The following is a 21,127-nucleotide window of genomic DNA, read 5'->3' as shown; positions in this document are numbered from 1 at the left end:
AACCCTGAGATCAAGAGTCTCGTGATAACAGCTGAGCTAGGTACCAAATGAAAGCCACATAGAAAGGAGACAGTTTGATTTTCCTTCAGCAGACCGTAGCAATGCACATCTTATCCTCACCCCCCCTTTTTTTTAAAAAAAACCAACAACCATAGCTTATACTTACATAGGGAGCTGTCATAAGAACATAAGAATCCAGCTTCCTGTTCTCACAGTGCCCATGGGAAGCTCACAAGCAGGACCCGAGTGCGAGAGCACACTCCCTCCTTTTTACAACCAGCAACTCCCAAAGCGGATATTTTACTGTACACCGACTTTGTATTCTTCATATAATATATGTGAATGAGAATATATATCGGTACAAGTTGCAAAATCGATATTGCTTTGCAGTGGGGCATTTTAGCTGCTTTTGCCTACTCCAGAATGAGAGAGAGAGAGAGGAAATTCTGCCAGAGCTCAGTAGGTTAAAAAAAAAAATGCATTGTTTGATGTCAAGACAGTTGATGAAGTAACAGTCCATGGATGCCTGTGCACATTATCAAGCTTGAAAGGCCTTTACAGAGTTTTAAGAGAGATGTGATGGGTCTGATTGTGATGGGTGACTGGGCACATTTCCCTTCAGAGCTGCACAGAAACAGCTGACAGGAGTAATTTTGTGTGTATGTGGTTTTTCCCCTCCAGTAGCCTGACTCGCTTCCATGTGCTGCTGTTGCCACCTTCTGGGGAAAAAAGGAGGAAGCCTCGTTTTCCTGGATTTGGAAGTAAGGAAACCCGAGTTAAGAGGAAACCTGGCCAGTGGTTAAGAGCTCAAGAGCAAACCTTGGAATCTGATCCTGACAGCTAGCATAAATTCTTCCTCATCTTCCAAAACTGGTTAACAATAGGCAGCTGGACCTCTTAACTAGGGTTTCCTAACCTTCAAGCTCTGATTGACATGAAAAACTTGCTTAGCATTAACCGTGATTGACACTGTCGCTTCCAAAATCTGTGTTAGGGCAAATCCTTTTATTAGCGTAACCAAAACATTGCAGGATAACGTGCAAGGCTTTGAGTTCTCCAGAGTTCTTCTTTTGGTTAAACCACTGAGCCTAGGGCTTGCTGATCAGAAGGTCGGCGGTTCGAATCCCTGAGACGGGGTGAGCTCCCGTTGCTCGGTCCCAGCTCCTGCCAACCTAGCAGTTCGAAAGCACGTCAAAAATGCAAGTAGATAAATAGGAACCGCTACAGCGGGAAGGTAAACGGCGTTTCCATGTGCTGCTCTGGTTTGCCAGAAGCGGCTTTGTCATGGTGGCCACATGACCTGGAAGCTATACGCCGGCTCCCTCAGCCAATAATGCGAGATGAGCGCACAACCCCAGAGTCGGTCACGACTGGACCTAATGGTCAGGGGTCCCTTTACCTTTACCTTTAAGCAAAGCAAGGGGTAGTGGCTGGTGTTGAAATTGTGGAGTTTGCATCCCAAGGGCTGTGAGTGACTAAATGCAATGTCGGAAAGAGATCGCCGGTGTTTGCATGAGGTTCTATTAGGTGCTATGCAGGCTTCTGGTTGGATCTGCAGATGCTGAGAAGAAGGAGAAAACAGCTGTTGTTTCCAAGTATCAGTCAAATGTTGATTTCCCCCACCGCTGTATTTGAAAATAATCTAGCTGTTGGCTGGGTCTGCTTCCATCCTTAGGTCGTACACATAGGTTTTTTGGTAGGTGGAGAAGAGGAGTAAAGAGAAACCAGGCTGCTTGTGTTATTGTAGAAACTAGGTAGTTTTTATCTTGTTGCAGTTGCTATTGTGGAGTTATTGATGTAACCCTTGACTGTGCCTTGAGTTGGGGGGGCGGGTCATGCTGGAGAGCATGTGATCCTGTGTCTCCTTATGCTGCTCCCAATCTCTTAGCCCAGTTCGGAAATCGAGAGCAGTACTCTTCCGCAGTGACCCAAGTGTGCAGAGAGGGGATTTTCAAAAAGCTCCTTTTTCTTGCCTTGAGGGTTGTCTTCCTCCCATAAATCAGCCTATGAACGTCAGATATCTACCAGTAAACGCTTAAAAAATAAAGGAGAAAAGCTTTCGTAGTAATAAAACCCAGACTTCCCATGGATCTGGGTTGTCCAGATAGCTTATCGGGAGAGCCAAATGCAGACTCTCCAGTAGCAGAGTACTTGTTGATTCAGCTGTGCTCCTGTTGAAACAGCACCGGTGATGCATGGATCTCATTGGCAAAGGTCAGCAGATAATATCTGCTGAAATCCTCCCTCGGGTTGATCTTTTCCTTTACTTTTTCCTCCCTCCTGCAGCTACAAAGAATGCACGTGCAGCCTGCTTCATATCATTGCGTACATTTAGGCGTGGTGCCCTGTTACGGCATCTCTAAGCAGTGCAGAATCCTAGAAACAAATCATCAAGAACGCTTCCGATGTGCCGTGTTTTGAGGGGGAGGTGTTAACTTTATGGATACGGTTGCTGGGTGCTGGATGAAGCTGGGGGGGGGGGGTGGTTAGTTTAATTCAGCTAGGAAATGTGTCTATTTAATCTGAATGATTCAGCAAATGCTCCTTCCAGTTCCATTGCACAAAGGCTGGTATCGGAAATTGTGCATTGCTGGTGAATACTCATTTCTGAAGCAGAGAAGATCCTAGCATCCAGATCTGCAGGAAGCAGAGCATGTCTTACACTTGAAAATAAATGGGTAGCAACAATGAGGTTCTTCATTTCCTTCAGAGGGGGTAGTGACCATTTTGGTTTATGAAAGAGACTAGCAGCCTCATATCTACCATTGTTTGGGAATTCAAAGAAACACAAAAATTGGTGCAGTTTTGAAAGGATCAGCCTGCTGTCTTGGTTTACAACGGGGCCCATTTGTGTCTAAATATAGAGGGGAAACCGGCTGCTTTATCTCAGGAACCAAAATTCTTAAGAGGTGTCCAAATACTTAGCCAACAAGCAACCAACTTTCCAAAATATACAGTCGTACCTTGGTTCTTGAACGCCTTGTGACTCGAACGTTTTGGCTCCCGAATGCCGCAAACCCGGAAGTGAGTATTCCAGATTGTGAACGTTCTTTGGAACCCGAATGTCCGACGCTGCTTCCGCAGCTTCCGAGTGAGTGCAGGAAGCTCCAGCAGCTAATTGGAAGCCACGCCTTGGTTTTCGAACGTTTTGGAAGTCGAACGGACTTCTGGAATAGATTACATTCGAGAACCAAGGTACGTCTGTACAGCAGATTTGCTGTGCTGTGCTTCCGATTTCTCTTCGTTATTTTTATGCTCATACATGAATGAATCTTGGGGAAGGGGAAAAATAAGTGGGTGGTATTCAACTAGGCTCGACAAAGGTTGGCCCATTGACATTAATGTTTATTAATGTTTATTAAGCTGTTTATTAACAGGTCCATTAATTTCAGTGGATCTACTCTGAGTAAGACAATTGTGAGTGTAAAGCTCACCTGGGAACAAGCAAAAGCTAGAAGCCAAAATCTGTTCCAAGTTGTTTACAGGCCAAAGCCCCAAAGGACTGGTTTGTAGGAGAATGGCTACAAACACCTTCAGAACGTGAAGGGACTGGTTCAAAGTAAGACGTCCTTTCATCTAGCAAAAAGGCCTCAGAACAAGCCAACATTGATCAGAAAAGCTTGGAGCTAAGCAAAACAACAGACAGACAGAGATGCACTCTGGGATCAGTCATGAAGGCTGGCATATAAAATCTAAATAAATACATTGTCTTCTGTGTTCTGGAAATCTGGTGGCAGTTCTCTAGCTCCCATCAGTTGCATTTTAGCACACAAGTCTTTGCCGCTGCTGATTCAAGCAGAATCTGTTCTGCCAACTGAAAAATAAATAAATTGAGATCTCCTCCCTCAAATGACACAGCACATTAACCTGTCGCTGGGAGAGCACTCTAGGAACATGTCAACTTAGAAAGCAAAATAGAGCAGGGTTTGATGTCTCACCGCATTATTGTTTTTTATCCTGCGCAGTGATATTTCTTTAGCACACTGGTTAGAAATGAAGTGTGAAGCTTGAGTGAAGTATTGCAGGGAAGGAAACTTCAAATGTCTCGCGTCTGGTTTCTTAACCAAGCAGACGCCTTAGCAAAGAGAGGTTATGGCTAACCACTGAACCGGCCTCACAGAAATCAAACGAAAGGCATCCACCAGCCTGCTCTCCTGCCCGTACATCCATGCAGGGTCCTGGGTGACTTTTTAAAAGAATAAGAAGAATTCTGTGTTGCATTTAGTCTCGGTTCTGCAAGTGGAATCCTGCAGCCCTTATAAGTAGTGCATCTGAACAGATCTGATTGTTTTCCCTTGCTTTGTTTCTGCTGGGGGCATCCACAGGGTCCACGGGAGGAGGGAAGCAGGAGATTGGGTTACAGGGATCCCCCAGGAGAGCAGTCAAACCTCCAGCAGGGAGGAGAAGGAGGCGTTCAGCACCATGGAGAGAGGGCTCCAGGATGTTGCCTCTGACTGAGCCCTTGCACCACCTTAGCCAAGAGGGCTCAGAGAGGGAGACGCTGCTTCTGTTGCCCCAATTGCGCAGGGGACTGAAACGCAAGGAGGGGAGGCGGAGGCTAGGGGTGCCCAAGTTCTTATGCTGGGGTAGAAAACCGGAAGGGGGCACTCCCGGATTCTGCTAGTGACTAGGGCAGCCATGAAACTCATTGCTCTTCACTGTATATAGTATGCACAATAAACCTGTAAATAACCAGGTTGGAGTCCTGTGTGGTTACTCGTGAGCAACCACCCCACGATCCTTACAGCTTCATTCTGAACTGATACGTTGGCGACCATGAAAAGAGGTGTGTTGATGCAGAGATACGTTAAAGGGGGGTGCGCGGATGTGCACAGAAATTCTCCATGGATGGTAAAAAAGATCCAGACATGTCGGTTCATATAATTTATTCTTATGCCTCCATTCCACAAGATGGTATTCGAAGGGGTTTACAGCATCAAATGGACAACCGTTCCCAGGTAGCACTATAAACAGGTAGCCCTGTGCAAATAAGAGTTTTAAACCTGGAATGGGGAACTTGTGTCCTTCCTGGTGTCGTTGGACTTCAAGCCCCATCATCCCTTGCCTGGGGCTGATGGGGACTGGAGGGCCCCAGATCCCTGCACCCCTGGTTTAAACTAACCTAATCATTTAACACCAATAAGGAGAGAGAAACAAGGCCTAACACGGAAATAAAATGCAATGCGCACAAGGCCAAATAGATCTCCATACCATTTTAGGAAGGCAGCATAGGAGTCTCCCATCTGCCTGTCCTCCTCCTCCACACACACACTCAGAAAATGACAGTGCTCCCAAGAACCCACTCGTGTCAAGAGAACTGTCAAAATGATGAATGCTGATTTGCAAAGAGGCAGCATCCATCAGAACAGTCTTACCTTACCACAAACATCCTTTTTATTTTAACTTATAAACAATCTTAAACCTTGCCTGCATTTTTCTCTCCCTCCCTCCCTCTCTCTTTCAGTTGAAAAGCGTATTTAATATGACAGCCAAGGAAGGAAGGAAAAGATCTATCAGTGCCCTGGTGGCGGTTGGAAATGGAAATGGAATTGCTGGTAAGTGAGCACTTCATTCTCAGGGGGCAGCTTTTGTTCGTTTCATAACCGTAACTACCCACTATTTTTCTATAACTTCTTTTCAGTTGCGTCTCTGTTTCTTTTGTGTGCGCGTCTCCATCCAGTGTTTGTGCTCTGTGTTGGCCGCAGCCCTTGAATGTGCGCTTTTGTCTATCATCTTCCGTGTTTCATGCCCAAGTTATTTTCGATCTTCATCACCCAAGGGGTGGAAGGGGGAGACTTTCTACAAGGAGATAGAACAGAGTGTTGCCTGAAGCGTGGAAAGGCCAAGGAACTGGTCAGGAGAGGAGTGTTTTGCCCCAGAGTGGAAGGCTGTTTCCTGTCCTCTGACTCGAAAGGACAGTTCGGCCTTTGCAGCGCACAAAGTTTGGCTGCCCCTGTTTAAAAAGACTGCTGATAAGCGGGCTTTTTCTTGACTGTCAGCAATTTTCTTTGGAACATTGTTAAATACGAACTTAGCAAGGAAATAACACTTCTCTTGCAGCAGCTTCTAAAATACACCACCAGACACCAGTTTATTTTTCCTCGGAGAGTAAGAATCTAATGCTGTTGCCAAGATTACAGCCCAGCAGCAAAGCCACCCTCATTGGCTGTGTTCTCGGGGTGTAGATTAATACAGGGTCCTTTGCTTTTAATTTGCAGAGGTTGGGTGGCCATGTGTCATGGATGCTTTAGTTGGGATTCCTGCGTTGCAGGGGGTCCCTTCCAACACCACAATTCTATAATTACGCTCTGTGGTTCCCGGTGGCACACTGTTTCATGAAAGCCAAGACTTGTGCCGTTTAATTGCATGGAAAGTAGATTGATCAAGTGCCAAGGGCACATTTAGTAAGGTTTTTTCTCCCTTTTGTGAAAGCTGGCAAGCCGTTCCACAGACGGAAGGGAGAGGTGAAGAATTTCGCAACTGCCACCTGATTCCTTGAGCACATTTCTGGACAGTTTTAGCATCCTTGCCGGGGGGGGGGGGAGCAAAGCTGAAAATGCAAAAGCACTTCACCACTTGCATCGGTGGGGTGAAGTGCGGAGATATGAGGAGGCCTCCTTGTTTGCAAGTGCTTTGCAGATTTCCACGTGTGGCATTTGTCTACTAACCAATCTGTTTGCATCCCTCAGGTTTTGCACTGGGAAAAGCAACGGACAGGATGATTGCATTGAGGAAAGTATGTCCTTTGAAAAGTAAACATCAAATCTTCAAATCTGGTCTTCCTTCGCTTGGCATTTCTGCATAAAATGCACACAGTGCCGTGGTTCTGTCCCGGCATGAGAACATACTGGGGGGACGGGGTGGGTGGGATGTAGCTCAGTGATGGGAGCACCTGCAACGCTTGCAACTTTCAATCCCTATCATCTTTAGGTAGGACTGGGAAAGGTTCCCTGCCGGAGGCCCACTGCCAGTCAGCGTAGATGGTGCTGTAGCTAGATAGACTCATGGTCTGATCAGTAGAAGGCAGATTCCTATGTTCCATGTGAAGGACACTGGAAACCTAGGCCAGCCTCAAATCGGTTGGGGATCTGTTGCTCTCTTTTGCCAAAGGAGGGCATAGCTGTGTTGTAGATTGCCTCCCCCTCCAGTTCCTGTCCTCCCTTGTTCCTTTAGACCCCCCAAATAGCTGACATTTCCAGTGTGGGCAGGTAGGCTGGCAAGTTTGGTTGGGCATAGTCTGTGGTACTTTATAATAGCATTTTGATCCCTTTTAATTTATCCAGCTAATTACATTTCAGGTCAGTACGTAATTGGCAGAAATAGCTCTATTTTTGAGCCGCTTCCTTTTTATCTTAAATTTGATCTCGCCATAAAATGGAAACAGTCATCTGACATAATCATTTCTTAATGAAAAGTGTCCTCTTGGATTTCTCCCCCCCCCCCAGGCGAAGAACAGAGCTATCCACTATTTGCACTATATCGAAAGATACGAAGATCACACAAGTAAGTTGCAAGGTTTTAGACTGTACAGTACCTAAGGTTTTAAAAGCCATCTAGTTGCATTACTTCTTCTTATAGAATTGTAGAGTTCAAAGGGACCCCAGGGGTCATCTAGACCAACCCCCTGCAATGCAGGAATTGCAGCTAAAGCATCCCTAACAGGCAGCCATCAAAGCTCTGATTAAAAAACTCCAATGAAAAAGAGTCCAGCGCCCTCCAAGGGAGTCCGTTCCACTGTCAAAAAGCTCTTGCCGCCAGAAAGTCCCCCCCCCCATGTTTGGTTGGAATCTCCTTTCTTGTAACTTGAATCCATTGGCTCATGTCCTACCCTCCAGAGCAGGAGAAAACCAGCTTGGTCCATCTTCCAAATATCCCTTTTGATATTTGAAGATGGCTATCATATCTCCTCTTTTCCCAGTTAAACATACCCACTTCCCTCAACCATTCCTCATAAGGCTTGGTCTCCAGACCCTTGACCATCTTGATTGCCCTCCTCTGCTCTTGTTCCAGTTTGTCAATATCCCCCTTATTAAATTGTGGTGCCCAGACTGGACACAGTATTCCAGGTGTGGTCTGACCAAGGCAGAATAGAGTTGGGACTATGACTTCCCTTGATCTGGACACTAGACTTCTGTTGACGTAGCTTGCCATTCCTTTAGTCCAGGCATCCCCAAACTTCGGCCCCCCAGATGTTTTGGACTACAATTCGCATCTTCCCCGACCACTGGTCCTGTTAATTAGGGATCATGGGAGTTGTAGGCCAAAACATCTGGAGGGCCGCAGTTTGGGGATGCCTGCTTTAGTCTGCTTGTCTCAAAAGCTCGTCCAAAAGTTGGAATGACCATGCGAATCACAGAAGCGTAGAGTTGGAAGAGGGACCCCAAGGGAGGTCTCATGTACCATACTCTGAACATTTGGCACTTGAAAGTGAATTGCAGTACTACTTCCAGTATCAGAGGTAGTTTGCCTCTGAATGACAGTTGCTGGGGAGTGGGCTGTTGCACTTCGATCCTCTGTTCATGCTGAGCTAGATGAGCCTTTGGTCCAACCCAGCAGCACTCTTCTTACTGTAACATTTACTTTTTCTTCTAGTTTATCACGATATCGCAAGCACTGTTAAGAAAACAACCATCCGGATGAAGAAGCAGAACAAGGGTAAGTGAAAGCTGCAACGGATGCGGAATTTAGAAGCGCTCTTGTCCAAATCGGTGCGGTCAGTGTTCTTTTCTTAACATAACCTTTCCTGTACCGTGAAACAGTCGCTCTGTCCGGATTGAAGCCCAGCACTCTCAGTTTTTCAGCATTTCTAATTCCCCCGTAAGTTCAGTGGGCAGGCGGCAATGCTGAATGCGCAGAGCTTAGGTCCGGAGTGCTGTCGCAAGCTGGCAAATGGAAGCATTAAGAATTCCCATATGTGGAAGGTCGGGGTGGCAGTGGAAGTTCTATTGCTCATCCTTGCTGATGCCTCGGGTATCATTCTGTTGACTGTGAACTCCTTCACCTGTGCAATGAAACGCGTTTTCTCTTGCTGTCTCTTGAACGTTAATTCTGCTGGAGCATCTCCTGGAAGGGAAGAGGGGAAGGCGGCGAATGCAAGAATATGGAGAACAAACCAGTACAGCAGGGTTTATTGATCCGATGAGTTTTTCACCTTTTGGGGTCTTTCTTCTGGCGCAACTGATTTAAGTATTTCAGAAAGGACCGAAAAATATATCTCATGCCTTCCCAAAATGCGAAGGGTCATACCAATGGAAAGTCACACAAACCACACCAGTGTAGCTCTGATTGTAAAGCGAGTGCCCCCACTCCTCTTAACCTCACGAAAAAATATTCCAGAGCAAAACACAGCCCTTTTTCCTTTTCAGGGTTGTGTGTCTGTTGTAATTTTTGTACAGGAAAATACGGCATGTGGCATTGGGTGTGGGATTCAACTTCCCGAGAATCTCTGTCCCTCCTTGGTTTTTTGCAGGGGAGTAAAAAGCAAAATTCTAATCCTTACGATTGCAAAAACAGACTTGTAAGCATGTGAGCACTGCCTGCTGAAACCTCGGATACAAGAGAGGTTGCTAAGTAAGATTTCTAGTAGTTGGCCATGGGTGGAGGGGCAGTTCTCACGGCCTCCCCCAAGACTAGCGAAAGAACTAATTGCGTAAAACGTTCAGTTTGTGTCATTGCCACCAGTTGCAGAATTCAGGTTTTCATGGCACAGGTGTTGGATTGCCAGGGTAAGAAATTTGCACTTCATAAGTGTCAGGATCTCCTACTCTCGAGTAGGACCCTGGTAGGGACATATGCCTGGCTGGCATGTTCTCTCCCTCCTAGTAGATCGTTCGGGAGCTTCACAAGCTTTCTCCAGCCCGAACATTACAGCGACTGATGCCTTGGAGACATCAGCACACTTAGGGATCCGCAAAGTTTGCGCAATTGCGTAACAGAACTCAGTAGCGCAGCATTTGGCTAATCTACTTTTATTTACACACGGAGCACTGCAACATGGCTCCCTCTCTCTCTAGCATCAGACAGCAAAGAGAATGAACAAAGTACAATAGTCCCATTTCAGGAAACACAGTAACACAAACATCCTGTCTTCGTCACTTCCCACTGTGGAATGAAAACATATACCATCATGTGACAGACAACAATCCCATGGCAGCAGACACGGGGAATGAATCTCCAACAAAAAGAACACAAGGCGAGCCTGCTGGATCAGGCCAATGGCCCATCTGGTCCAGCCCCTTTTTCGCACAGGACCCTTTTTGCAAGCAGGACCTGAGCATAACAGCACTCTGCTCGCTCGTGTTTATCAGCACCTGGTTTTCAGAGGCATATGACCTCTAACAGTAGAACTATTGCAACACACCCACCATGACTAGAAGCCATTGATAGCATGAATGTGTCTAATCCTCTCTTAAAAGCCATACAGGTGGGTGGCTGTCACTCCCTCTTGCAGGGGCGAGTTCCGTAGTTCAGCTGTTCGCTGCGTGAAGAAGTTCTTTCTTTTATCAGTGTATTTAGATGGGTTTGGATGCAAGAGGGAACCTCAAGTCCCCTTCCTTTCTGGAACATTACATTGATTGTTCCTGCAGATTTACAATCTGTTACCATTTTAAATGAGAATTCGGGGGGGGCTGGACTAGATGATCGCTCGAGTCCCTTCCGACTCAACAGTTCCATGGTTCTGTGCTGGGGGTTTTGCTTAGAATGACCCAGTCCTCTTTAACTTGTGCTAGTTCATGTGACTCTCAGGCCAATAAATCTTTTAAAAACCCAAGTGTGATCTAATGCATTTTATTAAAAAGCCATTAAGACAGCTCTTCGAGATTATTCCAGTCTGCAGGGCAAGCTCGGTGCTCAGTAAATGGAGGAAAGGAAGTCTATTAGCAGGCCACAGGCTTTGCTGTTCTAATATTTCCCTCTTTTTTTCCTCCTTTCCACACCCCCCACCCCACCCCTATAATTGAAAAACAAGCGATAGCCATCTAAAGCCATTTGCTCTGCTGTTTTGAGAAAGTATCAATTTCATGCTTGGAGATGGAATCAGGTTTTCGACATAATTACGTCTGAGCGATATCTGAAAGGCCATTTATCAAGAGTTCCATTTGGTAGCGGTCCCACATTTGCCATTTCGGAAGCTCCGCGTTTTCCATCTTTGGACTCAAAAACGGCATTTCTGCGGGTTATTTCTTAGCGGGTGCGAATTGGCCAGCTTGCGTGGCAAATCAGCTGCTTCCCCAGGTCACTTTGCGATAGGAGCTAAATCTTTGCACCTGACCGGAGGCAGAGGTGGAGCTAGAGGTTACGGAAAATTCTTTTTTTTCCCTCAGCACTGGAGACACACACCCAAATTTGTTCATTTGCCGCTTTGTACAGATGTGGCAGGAATGGGGGGTAGCCCTCCAGATGTTCTCACATTCCTAGCCCCAACCAGTATGGTCAATTGGCAGGAGGTGGCAGAGTTCAAGAACATCTGCAAGGCCACAGATTCCCCCCCCCTTTGGAATGGGGCTTCTGTGTCCCATTTATATTGAGCACGCTCTGTGTGTGCCAGTAGGGATTTCCTATTTTCCATTCAGAACATTCTTCAAATGAAGAGAGCAGTGCAGCCTTCACTTGTGTAGGGATCAGTTGTGCACAGCAGAGAGCCTAGCAGAGATTTGTGCCCAGGATGCATCGTTTTAATGAGACCTTCAGGTGTCGTTTAAAGGACCGGACTGTTTTCACAGCCTGGCAAGGAGTTACTTTTGAAATGAGTTCGGATCCTAAGAAGAATTGAAGAAGAATTACGATCCTTAAGGAAGAATAGATAGGTTCTTATGCCAGTCCAGGCTGCTTGGTCCACTTCCCCAGTATTGTCCACCCTGACTGGCAGCAGCTCTCAAGAGTCTCCAGCCAAGGTTTTTCTGCTCCCTGAGACCCTTTCAGCAGGAGTTTCTTCTTCTTTTTTTAAGTTTAAAAAGATCTTTATTTTCAAATTTTAAAACAATACATAAAATAACATTACAAAATACAAAAGAAAAAATGAAATAAACCAGGGGGGGGGGAATCGCAAAAAAGAATTGCAAACATAAATATAGATATAAATATGGACATAAACGTAAGCATAAGCACCCACTTCATATTCAAACATACTCAAATTAAATTTACATCCATCCGTCCATTCCCTTTTCCTGTTCAATCTATTACATAATGTAACACAATCATAGTATAACACAAATCATATTCTAAATAGGTTCCCAAAGAAAATACAAGCACAGAAAACAGAAAAAGAAAGGGGGGGGGGGAAAGAAAAGAAAAAAAGAAAGGAAAAAGAAAAGAAAAGGAAGATAAAGAGGGGGGGGAAACAAATTTTAAAAAGATACTTCCGATTATCTGTATACCGGTTTCTTTAATTTCTTTAATTTCCTCTTTTTACTTGCTTTTCATCCATATCTTTGTTAATCCCAACGGTGCATGATTGGCAAATCAAAATAATAGAATATATGAATCTGGCCGAAATGACAGCCTCCATATGAAATATCCCTAAACAGAAAATTCAAAATGAATGGAAATTATTAGAGGATTATTTAACAAAAGAAGGTATGAAATCTGATTTGGTGATATGTTTAAATTAAGTAACGTATAAAGAGAATAATATATTGGGTAAAGAGAGAAGACACACCTGTCAACAGGAGATTCTAAGTCCTGGACTGGGGACTTCCTGTATGTGCTCTGCCACTGACCTCTATTCCTCTCTGTGTGTGTTGAAATGGGGTCTGCTTCTCTGCAATTGCCAAACTGGTTCTAGTCCTGCTTTCTGGAGCAATAGAGACCAAGTCCACCCCATCTTCTGCATGACAGTCCTTCGGATATTTAAAAAGCATTATCATGTCTCCCCTCCCTTTTAAGTTCTTCTTTTCTTTAGGCTAAACATATCCAGCTCTATCTGCCTGCTTGCCTCCAGCAGCATTCTTCTGTCTCATAACCGAATCATGCCTCGAAAAGCAATCTTCATATCACTGACATTATGGTATCTAACGCACATCCTGCAGCGCTTAAACATGAAATAGTGGCAGCAGTGTACAAAACAGGGCCTATGTTACCTAGCTCTCTTGGCTTCAAAGTCATGGGGAGAGAGGCTTGGAGCTCCCTTCCCTCCCAAAGGTGAAAATGAACTGCCAGAGGATCCGGGACTAATTGCAGTTCCCTTAGCCTCCTGTAGGACCAGATTTGCAGAATAAAAAAGTTCCTTCCAGTAGCACCTTAGAGACCAACTAAGTTTGTCATTGGCATGAGCTTTCGTGTGCATGCACACTTCTTCAGATACACTGAAACAGAAGTCACCAGATGCCCACATATAGTGAGAGGGTGGGGAGGGGCCGGACATTCTATACAAAATCTCACAATAGCTGTCTTATTACAAAAGAATTTCAGAAAGAGAAACCTGGTCTAAATAAAGACATTGGATTCTTATCTCATTCTACATGATAAAGCTATCTTTAACCATCTCACCCCTTGCTTTTCCTGTGGGACCAATTGTAAACAGTCGTAAATTCTTCCTGTAAGACCAAATGCAATGTCTTTATTTAGACCAGGTTTCTCCATTATTTTAAGTTTGGTGATAAATTGCAGTTCAGCAACTTCTCTTTCCAGTCTATTTCTGAAATTCTTTTGTAATAAGACAGCTATTGTGAGATTTTGTATAGAATGTCCGGCCCCTCCCTACCCTCTCACTATATGTGGGCATCTGGTGACTTCTGTTTCAGTGTTTCTGAAGAAGTGTGCATGCACACGAAAGCTCATACCAATGACAAACTTAGTTGGTCTCTAAGGTGCTACTGGAAGGAATTTTTTTTATTTTGTTTCGACTATACCAGACCAACATGGCTACTTACCTGTAACTAGAATAAAAAAGCTTTGAGCAAGTGGCATATTCAGATGACAAATGAAAGCAGCGCAGGGAGTTTGCTTAGCAACAAAGCAGTGAACAATGCTTTCAATAATAAGTCGCCTTGTTCCCGTTAACAAGCACGTTGCCTCCCACCCAAATTAATGAATGCCATTCAAAATCCTGTCGCTTTGGTAGCAAGCTTCCCATTTTATTTTATTTTATATTAAACTAGTGTCTTCAGCCCGTTAAATAAACGGGCGCTAGAACGCATGCCGGCTCCTCGATCCGGTGCTCCGCGCAGCGCTGATCAGCGCCGACCCGGCAGGCCGCCAGATCAAGGAAGCGGCCTGCCGGGTCGGCACCCAGCAGCGCTACACGAAGCACCGGGGGACTGGTGGCGGGGAAGGCAGGCAGGCAGGCGCTTGCTCTCTTGCCTGCCTGCATTCCCCACCGCCTGTCACACGAAGATCGGCGGGCGCTGCTTGCCGGGGTTTGTCAACCCCAGCAAACAGCGCCCGCCGATCTTCGGCTGTCCCCCGATGCGCTACGGCTCGGGGAAGCAGGCAGGGAGACGCAACAGCCCGCAGCTTCCCGGGCTGTTGCGTCTCCCTGCCTGCTTCCCCAAACCAAAGCGCGGGGGACAGAGCCGAATTGCGGCGCGGGGGGGGGAGCTTTTCGCCGTTTGCCTTCCCCGAGCTAAGGGGGGGCAAACGACAAAAAGCCCCCGCCACGCCGCAATTCGGCTCCGGGACTGGCCAAGCCAGTCCGCAGCGGGGGCTTTTCGCCGTTTGCCTTCCCCCCAGGGGGAGGCAAACGGCGAAAAACCCCGCCGCGCCGCACTTCGGCTCAGGGACTGGCTTGGCGGCGGCGGGAAAAAGGGGAGGAATTCCTCCCCTTCTTCCCGCCACCGCCAAGCCAAAGCCGGCTTCCCTCGGCGCCCACTGCCGCTTCGGCTTCCTCGGGGAAGGCAAGCAGGCGGGCTGTCTGCCTGCTTGTGTTCGCCGAGGAAGCGCCGTCCCCCGCCGCCTCACCGCGCACCTCCAGCATGAGACTGGGCTTCGGAGCGGCGGTTGGCGGAGCGGCGGTTGGCGGAGCGGCGGTTGGCCATTGTCTCTCCGTCCAATCCCTGTGTCCCTGGGGCCCATGCGCAGTGACCCAGGGACACACGGGAAAACTTGGGCGCAGGGACACTTGGACTTTATTATATAGGATAAATTTTATTCATTTTATAAGAACACAGACAAACAAAAAAACCACCAAAAAAAACCAACACATAATAATTCTTACAATTTCATACTTTTTCTTTACCTCTTTTTGGTGACTTCCCTGAATCCCCCCCGCCCCCCAAAAAATCTGAATTTCAATTTTAATCATCTTTAGCAGTTTCCCATATTAAAAATTACTCAAAGTCAAAATATTATCCATATTAAAAACTTATCACCCTTATTCATATACAAAAACTAAAACACAAAACATAATTCCTAATTCTACCCCGAAAGCCTATTTCAACTTCCCTTAAGGTTTATAAAATATTAAATGTTACATTTTTTTCAAATATAATTTAAATTTCTTCCATTCTTCTTCCACCATCTCTTCTTCCTGGTCGTGGAGTCTCCCTGTCAGTTCGGCAAGTTCCATAAAGTCCATCATGCAAGCTTCCCATTTTAAGCTTCTTGAAAGCTCTGACCGCTCCTCAGACACATTCTTACAGCCTACACTGTTCTGCTTCTCATTCCTAGCTACCCAGACTGTTACCGAGATCAGCTCAATGGGAGTGTTTCCTCCGCCAAAGCACAGTTGTTTCAGAAGGGCCATCCTCCTTTTGCAGCACTTGTGGCTGATGCCTTTTAAGTAGTGCCCTTAATTGGAGGCCTATAAAAAACCTCGCTATAAATCTCATGTTGTGCAGTTGGTATAAATGTCTCGGGAGGGGGGGAAGACATGCACTTAATCTCCATGCTGTGCAATATTTGGATAGGACTTTGCTCTCCCTTTCTCTCTTCCTTCTCTCCTACACCTCCAGAATAACAAAGGTGATACAGTGCACCGTGCCATGGCCTTCTGGCTTGAATTAAAACCTCTTACAGGCCTTAAGGAAGAATACATAGTTTCTCAGTTCCTGTGGTTCTTGTTCTTTCCCTGTCTCAGGTCTACTCAACATCGCAGCCCAAATCTGTGTGCATCTCTGATTAGGGTCCGATTCTCTGATGTGTAAGAAGGTCTGGGCCAGGCATCCCCAAACTGCAGCCCTCCAGATGTTTTGGCCTACAACTCCCATGATCCCTAGCTAACAGGACCAGTGGTCAGGGATGAGGGGAATTGTAGTCCAAAACATCTGGAGGGCAGAAGTTTGGGGACGCCTGGTCTAGGCTCTGGAGCTCTGCAAGCTATATTTGGGCAGGCGGTGGTTCAGTATGGACTCGGGTATAAATAAAGTATGATCCACTTAACTGATGTTCTGGCCCGCAGTTTTAAACACTTGTGCAAAAGAGTTTAGTGACAGCAGGGGCGGAGAGAAGGTAAATTGGAATTGACTGGGCGGTTTCATCAGGTTTTGGAGCCCCTGGCCAATCTGTACCCATCTCAGGCTCAGGTGCAAATTGTGATGGTTCAAAATGGTGTGATTTTGGAATCATTTAATTATGAAAATTGCTAATATGGGATATAACTAGACTAGGGAAGGGAGGAACGGGGAAGTCGAAGTTATGACAGAGGTATTAATACAAGATTGGTTTTCTGTTTGTTTTTTCTTATGTTCTCTTTTATATGGTATTATGATGTAACTAGTGTATTTCAGCCCGTTCAATAACGGGCTCTAGAAAATTCTGGGTTCGGAGAAGCGCTTGCGCAGCGCTTCTCCGAACCCTGGGACCTGTCATTGCTGTTGGCGGCAGGGGGACAGGAACGGAGGAGGAGAAAGCGCTGCTTTCTCCTCCTCCGTTCCTCTCCCGCAGCCGCCGACAGCAAGGAGACCTCCCAGGGTTCGGAGAAGCGCTTGCGCAGCGCTTCTCCGAACCCTGGGACCTGTCCTTGCTGTCGGCGGCAGGGGGACAGGAACGGAGGAGGAGAAAGCGCTGCTTTCTCCTCCTCCGTTCCTCTCCCGCAGCCGCCGACAGCAAGGAGACCTCCCAGGGTTCGGAGAAGCGCTTGCGCAGCGCTTCTCCGAACCCTGGGACCTGTCATTGCTGTCGGCGGCAGGGGGACAGGAACGGAGGAGGAGAAAGCGCTGCTTTCTCCTCCTCCGTTCCTCTCCCGCAGCCGCCGACAGCAAGGAGACCTCCCAGGGTTCGGAGAAGCGCTTGCGCAGCGCTTCTCCGAACCCTGGGACCTGTCATTGCTGTCGGCGGCAGGGGGACAGGAACGGAGGAGGAGAAAGCGCTGCTTTCTCCTCCTCCGTTCCTCTCCCGCAGCCGCCGACAGCAAGGAGACCTCCCAGGGTTCGGAGAAGCGCTTGCGCAGCGCTTCTCCGAACCCTGGGACCTGTCCTTGCTGTCGGCGGCAGGGGGACAGGAACGGAGGAGGAGAAAGCGCTGCTTTCTCCTCCTCCGTTCCTCTCCCGCAGCCGTCGACAGGAAGCAGACATCCCACGGTTCGGAGAAGCGCTTGTGCAGCGCTTCTCCGAACCCTGGGACCCGTCCTTGCTGTCGGCGGCAGGGGGACAGGAACGGAGGAGCGCTTTCTCCTCCTTCCTTCCTCTCCCCCAGCCGCCGACAGGAAGGACGCGTGCACTCTCTCCCCCCCCCTCCTCCAACCGCCGCTCCTCTCACGGGCCAGGGAGGGTTGTGAGGAGGCCTTCGCCGGCCTCCACCCTCGCTTCCCTGACGTGCCCTGCAGTGAGGCAGTGTCCGGCGGGAGCGGCGGTTGGAGGAGGCAGAGGGGGGGGGAGAGTGCGCGCGCGCAGTCTCTGCTGTCCAATCCCTGTATCCCTGGGGCACATGCGCAGTACCCCAGGGACACACGGGACAGCTTGGACGCAGGGACAACTTGGACATTATTATATAGGATATGATGATGTGAATGAAATCATAAGTTGAAAATGCTAATAAATATAATTTAATAAAAAACAAAATGGTGTGATTTGTAGTGCAATTCCATGCCCAAAGCAATTGTTTAGTAATTATTTTACTGGACTCCTTTAATGCTCACTAACTGCTCCCCCCAGGATATGGTCTTCACTGCCACCGAGCTATCATTACCATGTGCAAACTTATTGGGATTCAAGACATGTACGCCAAGCTTTATGGATCCAGGAATTTACTGAATGTCACCCGAGCGCTCTTCAAGGGATTAGCGAAACAGGTAAGACGTGCCCGGTCTTATCCAGGGTGGCTCATGTTGTTTTTTTTACAGTACAATCCTATGCATGTCAGTTGGAGAGCCAAGATTGCCACTTTGCATTCTAAATTGCCCTCTGCCAAAAAGTTTGCTCTCCGTGGTTAAGAGATGATGCACTGGGGGTTGGAATCATGCATTGCGTCATTCTATAATTAACTGTTAGTGCAACAGCCTGGCAAGAGAGAGAAGCAAAGCAGCTTTAGTTACCTCTCTGGGTTTGCATGAAGCCATGGTTTAGCTTAGTGTTGTGTGTAAACCAGTCCAGGTTCTGAGGGATCGTGCACTCAGTCCTTCCTGAGAACACGGACTCTCACAGTTAAGGCTTATTAGGGCATCAGCTTTAATCTTTATTCATGCTAATTGAGCTGATCACGAGACTTGAAAAAACAAAAAGAATGGTTTTGAGTTTCATAGAATCATAGAGTTGGAAGAGACCACAAGGGCCATCCAGTCCAACCCCCTGCCAAGCAGGAAACACCACCAAAGCATTATTGACATATGCCTGTCAAGCCTCTGCTTAAAGACCTCCAAAGAAGGAGACTCCACCACACTCCTTGGTAGCAAATTCCACTGCCGAACAGCTCTTACTGTTAGGAAGTTCTTCCTGATGTTTAGGTGGAATCTTCTTTCTTGAAGTTTGAATCCATTGCTCCGTGTCCGCTTCTCTGGAGCAGCAGAAAACAATCTTTTTCTTTGCTTTCTTTCTGGCTTTATATCACCTGGATGTTTTTAGCTACATCTCTATATATTTAAAAATGTAAACTGGGCATGTCCGTTCCTCTCTAATGTTCAACGAAACCGCTTGACCGATAGCGTTGAAATTTGGACACATGCAAATAAGAGAGTAGCCTAAGACACTTTCCGTACGCAGGTGTCATACCTGGGCCATGTAAAAACCCCAAACCCCCGTGTTTCAGAACACACAACTCACCCCAAAGTGCATGCTGGGAAATAGAACCCGGAAGCTGACAGTTCCTTTTCCAAGGGTGGGGGCCAAGGAATGGAGATACAGGGCGGAGGCCTCAGCTTGCATTTACATACTAGGCCTTGGCTCTACTTTACAGACTAGGCCGAGTGGAGCCCTGGGTGGGGGGGCCGAATAGGTCATGGGTTGAGCCAGGGTGGGGGGAGTCACAGGGATGACCCAGGGGAGGGGGGACGGGATACCTCTTGGGTCACGACAGGATGGGAGGAAACACAGGGATGAGACAAAACGGTTTCCGAGTCACATGCAGATCCTTGCTGGATCCTAAAGCGTCCCTTCTCTTGTTTAGAAAAAAGGGGGGGACTTGCCAATCTCGCCACTAAAGCCTTAGAGCCAACTATGCAGAATACGAGAGAAGAAGAGTCGGACACGACTAAACGACTAAACAACAACAATGCAGAATACCTAGATGGTTAAGGTTTGAAATTGGATGGATCAAGCCACTTGTGGCTTAAATGTTTGTATCTCCCCTCCCCTCCCCAACTAGGAAACTCACGAAAGCCTAGCCAATAAGAAAGGCCTCTACGTCGTGGAATTCCGTGAAGAACGCGGCCCGCTTCCCGTGGTCGTCGCAAAGCCCCAGGGGGCGATCAGAGAAGATCCGGAGCCCGAGGATGAAGCTCTCAATGTCAAATTGGAGTTCAGTGAAGTGAAGGCAGCGCTAGGAATGAAGAAGAACGCCTGGGCAAATGTGAGGAGAACAGCTTCGTAGACCGGGTCCGTATTTAGATGCCCAAAAAGCGAGGAAGATGCACCATCAACACAGGGTCCTAGAATTAAATTCCAAGATCAATGCTGCGTGAAGATTTCGTTCTAACTTAGGGGCTCAAAACAGCTTGGCTGCCTCTCTCCAGTGGGCAGTTCTCTGTTGAGGGCAAGCAACAGATATATACTAAGGTTGACATTTCATAACTGCATCTGCTTTATTGCGGCTGACCCAGGCTGTGGAGGGGTGGGAGAGCCTACAACCGACAGGTTGTTTTCATGCATGACTTGGGGCGGGGGTGAACTGTCAAACAACGTGGCAGAAATAAAGTTGTGACAAAATCCTCTCCTGCCTCCTTATTTGTTTCACAGCATTTATATACTGCCTGTTAATAAAACCTTTAAGCGGGCCACGCACAAAATTTAAAACTGTCGCTAAAAAGATGCTTAAAAACAGGCATTGAAGACATTCGCAAGATAATTAAAGTCAGAAGTTAGCATTAAAAGATTAAAACACAGGTCGGCGTTCTACGTTCATTGACTGAACAAAAAATGTTTTAAGCCAGCACTAAAGAAAACACAGCAAAGCCCTCCCCCCTTCTGTCACTTGGCAGGGAGTTCCAAAGTTTAGGCACTGCCACACTAAGAAAAAAAAAATAACCATCTCTTTGCACAGTGTTAGAGGCAACCCAGATTTAGCTTCAAGGCACCACTATTTTAAAGAAATGCATTCTACAAACTTGTCAGAAACATGCCTTGTACTCAAGAAAAGCACTACCCAGTCCTGTTAGCAGTGTAAGAAAAGGAGAGATAAAGACACCTGAAAGTCTGCTCTTGAAGGAATTAGTTTTTAAAAACAAACAAACAAACAAGACCTATTGTTAAGAGAGAAGTTGGGCCACAGTCATAATAGTCGTTCCAAAATGCATCCACCACGATCCAGCAAACTCTCATAAATGCAGGTGATTTGAACTATGTGTATTGGGAACGCTCCCATCCGCTGTGGAAGCTTCATTAATTTCAATAGAGGCAGAAGGTCTTCGCAGATGTTCCTGTAGGCATGCAGCCTGCGCTGCACTGTGCTTCTGGATTAAGATGAATGAGAATAATAGCTGTTTTTATGGCTTCCCCCATTAAAGCAGCAGTAGCAGGGAATCGAGGGTTGCCAACCTTTTCAGAGCCGGTGGAATTTCGATGATAAGGCACCCGTAACACAATGTGTGCTGTGCAGTGTA

General features: G+C 46.9%; 1 protein-coding gene across 1 annotated transcript in view; it reads left to right on the top strand.

Annotated features, from left to right (window-relative positions):
* Window positions 1-20,237, top strand: part of MRPS5 (mitochondrial ribosomal protein S5) — a 46,651-nt gene extending 26,414 nt beyond the window's left edge. Inside the window, exons 6-11 of the mRNA XM_035111084.3 lie at window positions 5,465-5,555; window positions 6,690-6,736; window positions 7,446-7,503; window positions 8,593-8,655; window positions 18,030-18,166; window positions 19,675-20,237. Coding sequence (XP_034966975.3) covers window positions 5,465-5,555; window positions 6,690-6,736; window positions 7,446-7,503; window positions 8,593-8,655; window positions 18,030-18,166; window positions 19,675-19,899 — 621 coding nt within the window. The 3' untranslated portion in view covers window positions 19,900-20,237. The remainder of the gene's footprint in view (window positions 1-5,464; window positions 5,556-6,689; window positions 6,737-7,445; window positions 7,504-8,592; window positions 8,656-18,029; window positions 18,167-19,674) is intronic.
* Window positions 20,238-21,127: the final 890 nt, after the last annotated feature.

Source organism: Zootoca vivipara, chromosome 3, assembly GCF_965207765.1.
Source record: "Zootoca vivipara chromosome 3, rZooViv2.hap1.1, whole genome shotgun sequence".
NCBI classification, from domain to species: Eukaryota; Metazoa; Chordata; class Lepidosauria; order Squamata; family Lacertidae; genus Zootoca; species Zootoca vivipara.
The sequence above is the reverse complement of the archived record's forward strand: the minus strand, read 5'-3'. Positions and strand labels throughout refer to the sequence as shown.